At 45.3% G+C, this 8,273-nt stretch overlaps 1 protein-coding gene across 1 annotated transcript; it reads right to left on the bottom strand.

Moving 5' to 3' along the window:
* Window positions 1-2,319: 2,319 nt before the first annotated feature.
* Window positions 2,320-7,014, bottom strand: LOC140917406 (olfactory receptor 52P1). The gene is made up of 3 exons (XM_073360234.1): window positions 6,901-7,014; window position 6,377; window positions 2,320-3,416 (listed from the first exon to the last, which is right to left on the bottom strand). Exon 3 carries the CDS (start codon window positions 3,370-3,372, stop codon window positions 2,320-2,322), a length of 1,053 nt encoding a protein of 350 aa, XP_073216335.1. The 5' UTR covers window positions 3,373-3,416; window position 6,377; window positions 6,901-7,014.
* Window positions 7,015-8,273: the final 1,259 nt, after the last annotated feature.

Raw genomic sequence — 8,273 nt, 5'->3', positions numbered from 1 at the left:
TTTACTCCTTCACATTACACAAGAACCAGGGATGACTGAAGGAAATTAATAGGCTGCAGGCTAAGATATTCAGGGATTCAACCCCATGATCTGGGAATCCCTGGCATCTGATTGCCTATGCTTGGACTGGAGAACAGGAGATGGATCCCTCAAGAACAGCCTGTTCTGTTCTTTCAGTGTGAAGATTGGTATTGGTCACTGTCAGAAGACAGGATACTGGACTAGATGGACCATTGGTCTGACCAGCATGGCTGTTTTTATGTTCTTATCTTAGTCTTCTTTTTCTTCTCTGGGTGGTGCTCCTTGTAGTTGATGGGGCCCACATGCCTCACTACATCAAAGAGTCCCTGCCAATGAACCAATCATCTGAAGAGCAAGCTTGGTTGTAACCATAACACACAATCACCCAGTCGGAACACTCACAGCTAGACCCCTTTATTATCGGCCTTCTCTTGTACCTGCTGTGCATTTAGCAAAATTTTTCGAGCAAACACTCACAAAGTCTCGAGGCAATTTCTTAATTGAAGAATTTATTGGTCTATGTTCATTACCTGAGGACTTCCAAGACAGCAGTTCAAAGGGCGAAAACTTGAAGCCTTGAGGCACCTCCCTGATTGGTTAAAGGAGGTTGAGGAGGAGTTGATCGTAATGTTCGGAATCTGAGGCTACAGAATTCAATAATGTCTCCAGAACAGTTCCTTGAAATCACTCTACCAACCCATCGGTTTGGAGATGGTAGATCAACATTCTTAATGTCTTTACCCTCAGTAGTCCTTGATCTCTAAGGATTTATTGGGGTATTACCACCCAGAAAAGGACTTTCATAAGGTAATTCACTCGTTTTGCTCATACTCAGGGTGATGGGATTCTGCCTAGGGGGAAATAAACCTCTCCGGATGCCTTTGTCATCGAACCATGCCTGCGGTCTTTCTTTCTGAATAACATCAAGGTCTACTGAATTAGTAGGTTGCCTTACCTGCCAACACTGATAATTTTGGAGCTCCAAGGAGAGAAGCACTGAACAGTGTTACAGAGGCAACAACATTGCAGGTCTTAACAATTCCGGACGACACTCTGAGTCCAGGGATGAACAATTCTACTGTCTGGGGCAAGTCAGTGATTGTTTTGCCTCCTGCACAAAGTATTGTCACTGTCTCAGTCACTCGGGTTCCACCACTTCTCCATTCACTACGGAGAGTTGTTCATAGACATGGCTAAGGATAAGATTAAGTCATAGAAGTCACAGATTCTGTGACTTTCGGAGACCTCTGTGACATTTACCACTTCAGCCCTGGGGCAGCGGGTGGAGGCTCCTGAGCTCTCAGTTGCCATGTGTGGCCAAGGAACCAGCAGCTTTCAGCCACCTCTGGCGGTGGGGGTATGTGGCCCTCCAAGTGGCTCTTGGCCGTGTGGGGACCCAGATCTCTGAGCTGCCACTGGCAGTGGGAGCCGTGGAGCTCTCTCACATGGGCTGCAGCAGGGGCTCGGGACCTCTGAGGTGCTGGGGCTGCAGTGGGGGCCACAGAGCTGTTATCTGCAGTGGCAGTAAGTGCTGGACCCTCACCCGTCCTGAAGTGCGGCTCAGGCTCTCATACTCCTGATGAGGCTTTAATCTTCCCCATTTCAGTCTCCCCCGCAGACCCTCGTGACCTGTTGGTGACTTTTACTAAAACTATCTGTGACAAAAAACCTTAGTCATGACTATTCAGCTGGTCTGCCCCTCTTCCTGAAAAAAATTGTGTTGTGGGCCAGGATATCCCTCCCCGGGTGAACGCATTCTGGATGCTGTGGAGGGTTGTGGTGAATGCAGGCCCATGGACCGATTCAGGCAGTCCGATTCAAAACATAGAGAATCCCTCTAGGCAAAACCTTAAGTTACAAAAAGATACAAAAAACAGGAATACACATGTCCTCCAGGACAGTGAATTTCCAAGCCAAAACAAAGAAAACCTAAAGCATTTTCTAGCTAGATTTCTTACTAACTGTACAGGAGTTGAAGGGCTTGCATCCTTGATCTGTTCCCAGCAACGGTATTACACAGACAGACAAAGGCTTTCCCCCCCTCCAGATTTGAAAGTACCTTGTCCCTCATTGGTCATTTTGGGTCAGGTGCCAGCGAGGTTACCTTAGCTTCTTAACCCTTTTCTGGTGAAAGGATTTTCCTTCTGCTAGGAGTACAACTCGTAAGAACTGCACAGTCAAGGAAGGCTGACTTTTTTTACAGATTGTTTGTGAGCATACTCTTCCTCCATGCCAGGGGTAACTGGGGAACCATGGCGCTCACAGAACTTCTGGTCTTCCTCCCAAACTGCATCCCACTTAGTGCTGGTTCACATACTCTCTGACAATTTGACAGTTCCCTGATGGACACTGCAGGCCTGAGGAGATATCGTCTCTTGTGTCTGCAGAACTTTGCGTGAACTTTGTGTCTGCAGAACTTCTGCAGGTGTATTTGACTACTTTGTCACGAAGCTCTTTCGTTTTGACCCCATAAATGATAGGGTTGAGCATGGGAGGGATGAGGAGATAGAGGTCAGCTAAGATGATATGAACATAGGGTGCGATGCCTTGACCAAAGTAGTGTGTAAGAATGGAGAAGAAGGTAGGGGTATAATATGTCAGCATCACACAGATGTGGGCTGTGCAAGTGTTAAGGGCTTTCTGGTGGGCTTTATGAGAGGAGATTCTGAGGACGGCCCTGATGATCAGACCATACGACAGGGCAATGAACGTCAGGTCAAACCCATTGATTACAAACATTAGCACATAACCATATATCCTGTTGACTCTGATGTCCCCACACACCATCTTCTCCAGAGCTATGTGCTCACATTGCGTGTGGGGGATAATGCGGTTGGCACAGAATGTCTGCTGACTCAGGAGCAGGGGCAGGGGCAGAATGAAGAGAACAGCTCTTATGAAACCTACAAGCCCTAGCTTAGCTATTTGTGCATTGGTGAGGATGGTGGCATATCTCAGAGGGTTACATATGGCAACGTAGCGATCGAAGGCCATTGTCACGAGGGTGGATGAGTGCATCACAGAAATCGTGTGGAGGAAGAACATCTGGGTGAGGCAGCCAGCCACAGTAATGCCTTTCAAATTGAACCAAAATATGCCCAGTGCCTTTGGCACAACAAAGGTAGGTGTGGCAATGTCTGTAAGTGCCAGCATGCAGAGCAGCAGGTACATCGGCTTCTGCAGAGTCTGTTCCTTACCTACAACAGACAGAAGCGTGACATTTCCCAACAGGCTGATAATGTAGAATGTAAAGAAAGGGATGGAAATCCAGATGTGGGCAGCCTCCAGGCCAGGGATGCCCATTAGGATGAAAGTTGAAGCGTCAGAGTGGGTGAAGTTGAAAGGTGCCATGAAGCAGTTGATGCATCGATATGACTCAGAAATGCTCAAGGTGCCTGTAAAGGGAGAAAAGCACAGCAAGGGGGTTCTTATTTGTAAAAAATAATATGTTAAATATGTTACAGTTATGAACATTCTCGGAGTCTTCTTGAGTGAGGAGTGAAGAACTACCGACGATGTCACTCCCTACTTTCCATAGATCTAGAATACGGAGGGAACCGTTTGTTTCAAAACTTGGTTTCCAGACTCGTTTGTGGGAAGATTACAGACTCCCCAAAATGGAGTCCAGAGTTATGTGGCCTGGTCACATGGCCTTTTAGAGTCATAGCATCCACTACGTATAGTCTGTCTGAAGCATTCTCAGGGAGGCTCACCAGGTGGGAGATAAGTTTCTCTAAAGGCCTATTGTTTCCCCCAAAGTCTCATTGCCCTGAATAGGCCCTTCCCAACCATCTATCTAGACTGACATCAAGTTCCCTAGTGGGCGTTACTCACTTGTAACTACATTTGAAATACAGGGAAGTCATCAAAATTCAGAACTTTTGACCAAAATCATCAATACATACAAATAGGATAACCATATTCAGAAAGTCATAACTTTTCCAATAACATCTTACATGACCCATCTTGCATAAACTGTATCATAATTATGCTATAATCATATCATCATATCACAATGAACAATATGGGGTACATTGTTACAAAAATATCAAATGTTATTTCTACCAGTGAAATGCCTGAAGTTACAGAACAACAACAAATGGAAACAAAACTGAGTAAAACTTGTGACACCCAGATTGTAGTTCTGTGGCTTGCCATGGGAAAGAGACCCTGAAACTCCCCAAACACACTCTGTACCACGAAAGGTCCCAAAGTTGGCCTTGGACCAACAAACACAAAGAAAAAAATAATTTCAACAGCACTGCCCACCTGTCCACCTACATGCTGCTTTGCAACCCTGTGATGTTCCCCTCTGGTGTTATCTGGACTGGTGATCTGGTTGGTCACCCCAGTCCTTAGCTTTGGTAGCCAGCCTTACCCTGCTCAGCTGTGAGAACCCCACTCCTGGGCTGTTCACGCTCAGTCTTTGACATGTAAACTGCTCTTTGGATTATGCAACCGAATGACACTAGCCAATATCTCCTTTCCCAGACACAACCTTACTTTTGCAGTGTGCAGGTGTGCCCGCAGGGCACTCCAAGCTTATGTGAGTTTGTCAGTTTAAGAAAGAAATGGAAATGCCCCAGGCTTGTTATCCCAAGGGGAGTCTCTTACACACTTGAAACCAAACACACTGCTTCAGGTAGAATAAACAACAAATGTATTAAGTACAAAGATAGAATTTAAGTGATATTCAGTGATAGGCAAAAAGTCAGAGTGGTTACCAAAAGAAAAGGAAATGTAAGCACACTGTCTAAACTCTCAATCCTATTAGACTGGGCAACATCTAGATTAAGGATTTTTCTCACCCCACTGAATATTGCAGTCCTTAATATACAAGTTTCCTGTGTAAACCTGGGCCAATCTCCCCTGTTGGAGTCTTGTCTTCTTCTCAGTGGGGGCAGGAGAAGGGCCCAGTATGTGTCCGCTCTGTCTGTTTTATAGCCTCAATCCATGTGCTTGGGGGGCACAAGTCCAGGCATGTCTGGGGGGCATTGCTGAGTCTCTCCAAGCAAGGTTGAGCAATTCCCGCTGTGGGGCTTCGTGCACGTGAGTCATTGCATTGGAGCTCCCTTGCTGGACAAGGGCTCTTAATGGGTTGTTTGACACCCTGCCTGGGGATTGGTCACTGTCCTTGCTGTTGCCTCTGGAGAGCTAATATCTGACTTATTCCCCAATTTACAGCATGTTTTAGTGACCACCATACAACACCATAATCATAACTCCATATTCATTAATGATACACATGTATGGATAGAGGCATGATTTCAACAGATCATAACCTTTCCCTGATACCTTACAAGGCATGTTTTCTATGTAAAATCATGTTTATATGAAAATGAGGACTATGGCGGTTACAGGATGCTCCCCGGTGATAGAGAATGTCTCACCTCCCCCCTTAGTTTGCTCCAAGAGGGTTAGCCACCGACTAGCTCAAAGGCAGGGTGTGTTATCGCTCTCTTGGCACCCAGCCTTCAAGGCCATGAGGCGGTGTCATAAATATAAAGTGAAGGGGAAAACTCGTCTCTCCTGTAAAGGGTTAAGAAGCTAAAGGTAACCTCGCTGGCACCTGACCAAAATGACCAATGAGGAGACAAGATACTTTCAAAAGCTGGGAGGAGGGAGAGGAACAAAGGGTCTCAGTCTGTCTATATGCTGGGTCTTTGCCAGGGATAGACCAGGAATGGAGTCTTAGAACTTTTAGTAAGTAATCTAGCTAGGTACGTATTAGATTATGATTTCTTTAAATGGCTGAGAAAAGAATTGTGCTGAATAGAATAACTATTCCTGTCTGTGTATCTTTTTTGTAACTTAAGGTTTTGCCTAGAGGGATTCTCTATGTTTTGAATCTAATTACCCTGTAAGGTATCTACCATCCTGATTTTACAGAGGTGATTTCTTTACGTCTATTTACTTCTATTTTTATTAAAAGTCTCCTTGTAAGAAAACTGAATATTTTTTCATTGTTCTCAGATCCAAGGGTTTGGGTCTCTGGTCACCTATACAACTTGGTGAGGCTTTTTATCCAACAGTTCCCAGGAAAGAGGGGGTGCAAGTGTTGGGAGGATTGCTCATTGTTCTTAAGATCCAAGGGTCTGGGTCTGTAGTCACCTAGGCAAATTGGTGAGGCTTTTTACCAAACCTTGTCCAGGAAGTGGGGTGCAAGGTTTTGGGAAGTATTTTGGGGGGAAAGACATTTCCAAACAGCTCTTCTCCAGTAACCAGTATTTGTTTGGTTGTGGTAGCAGCCAATCCAAGCACAAAGGGTGGAATATTTTGTACCTTGGGGAAGTTTTGACCTAAGCTGGTAAAGATAAGCTTAGGAGGTTTTTCATGCAGGTCCCCACATCTGTACCCTAGCGTTCAGAGTGGGGAAGGAACCTTGACAGGTGGTGTGCCTCAGTTTCCCCATTCAGACACTGCAAACCAGGTTTCTATGCTATGATCAGATTTAAATCTGTTTGCAGCTATTAACTATGAACTAGACTTACCATAAGGTTTAACATCAGTCATCAAATTCTTATCCCAAAACTTTACATTCATACCTTATTTTTAATCACAGATGGGTGTTTACATGGATTTTTATGCTACCACGCCGTCTGTTCAGATACTGCAGTGTGAGGTTGGTTTGTTCCTTACCCATGGTGTCCTTTGACTCTCTCCCATGTAATCAGTCAATGGCTTGTCTTTCCCTCCAGTGTTCCCGTCTGTGTGGGCTATTAATTTAATTGTGTCTCTGGAATTTTGGTGCCTCAGGGTCTGGGAAGATAGTTTTTCAGGGGGATCCTGCACATTGGCTGGCTCTTTGCCACCTTTCCCTAGAGGATGGTGATCTGAGCTCCCTGGGCTGGCTGTGTTTACCCTTTGATCAGACACAACTTTTTCCCAGCAGCTTTCCCACGACTCACTAGCATGGGGGAAGACACCCCCTTCTCTGTCAGTTGGGGCATTTGTATTCTCACAGACTACCACCTGGCAACTTCCTGGTCTCAATTCTTCTGTTATCACAGGCATTGGAGCTGCAACTAGATGTAAAGAGACACAGATATTTTCCAATTAAAAGTATCAGAAATAGCGTCCTGAAAAACTGGGACCTGGATTGGGGTACCCTCCGTCACCCCTTCCTCTGTCCCTGAGAAGTAAGCTGTGGGACTGCTCCCCTCCAGGAAGCCAGTTACACAGTTCCCTCTCAAAACCTGGGTCACCGGCTGTCAGGGTTCCCTCCCCACCCTGAGCTCTGGGGTACAGATGTGGGGTCCCGCATGAAACACCCCCTAAGCGTATTTCTACCAGCATAGGTGAAAAATTTCCCAAAGGCACAAATCATTTCCTTGTCCTTGGATGGTATTGCTACCACCACCAAGTAATTTAGACAAAAATCCAGGAAAAAAGGGCCACTTTGAGCCCTTGTTTCCCCAAAATATTCCCCGGAAACCCCTTCACCCCTTTCCTGGGGAGGCTTGAGAAAAATATACTAGCCAATTGGTTACAAAGTGAGCACAGAGGAAACCCCTGGCTTTTTAGGACCCTGAAAATCAATCAGGTTCTTAAAAGGAGAACTTTTTTTTTTTTTTTAAGTAAAAGAATCACACCTGGAAAATCAGGATGGAAGGTAACGTTACAGAGTAAATAAAAAAGTAAAACACAGAGGATTCCCGACTGGGCTCAGCTTCAAAGTTACAAAAAACAAGAATAAAACTCCCTCTTAGCATATGGAAAATTCACAATCTAAAACAAAAAATAACAAAGGTATTTCCCTGCCTTTACTTACAATTTCTGTAATTGTAATGTATCTTTTCCGGTATCTTTCCAGGAGATGATTTACCAGCTTGGTCTCTGTCTCTCTCTGTGTCCAGAGAGGGGACACACAAAGAGAGCACAGATAAAAACTCTTCCCCCCACTCCAGATTTGAAAGTATCTTCTTCCCTTATTGGTCCAGTTGGCCAGGTGCCAACCAGGTTATCTGACTTTCTTAACCCCTTACAGGTAAAGGGACTCTGTACCTCTGGACAGGAGGGATTTTATGTTACCGCATATATCAAGGTTGTGACCCTTCCCTTTATATTTATGACACAGTCTGTGTACCTGGGTTCCCAGATGCTGATGCAGCCTTCCTTCTAGTGTCCTCGGCATTATGCCCCAAGTGACGAGTGGGGAGACATTCCTCTACCCCCACTATTCCTTCCCCAGTTTCCTCCTCTGGGCCCCCTCCTAAGACACATTTCTGTGTGCTCCATAGGAAGTGATCTTT

This window comes from Lepidochelys kempii, chromosome 1 (genome assembly GCF_965140285.1).
Source record: "Lepidochelys kempii isolate rLepKem1 chromosome 1, rLepKem1.hap1, whole genome shotgun sequence".
In the NCBI taxonomy this organism is placed as follows: domain Eukaryota; kingdom Metazoa; phylum Chordata; order Testudines; family Cheloniidae; genus Lepidochelys; species Lepidochelys kempii.
The sequence above is the reverse complement of the archived record's forward strand: the minus strand, read 5'-3'. Positions and strand labels throughout refer to the sequence as shown.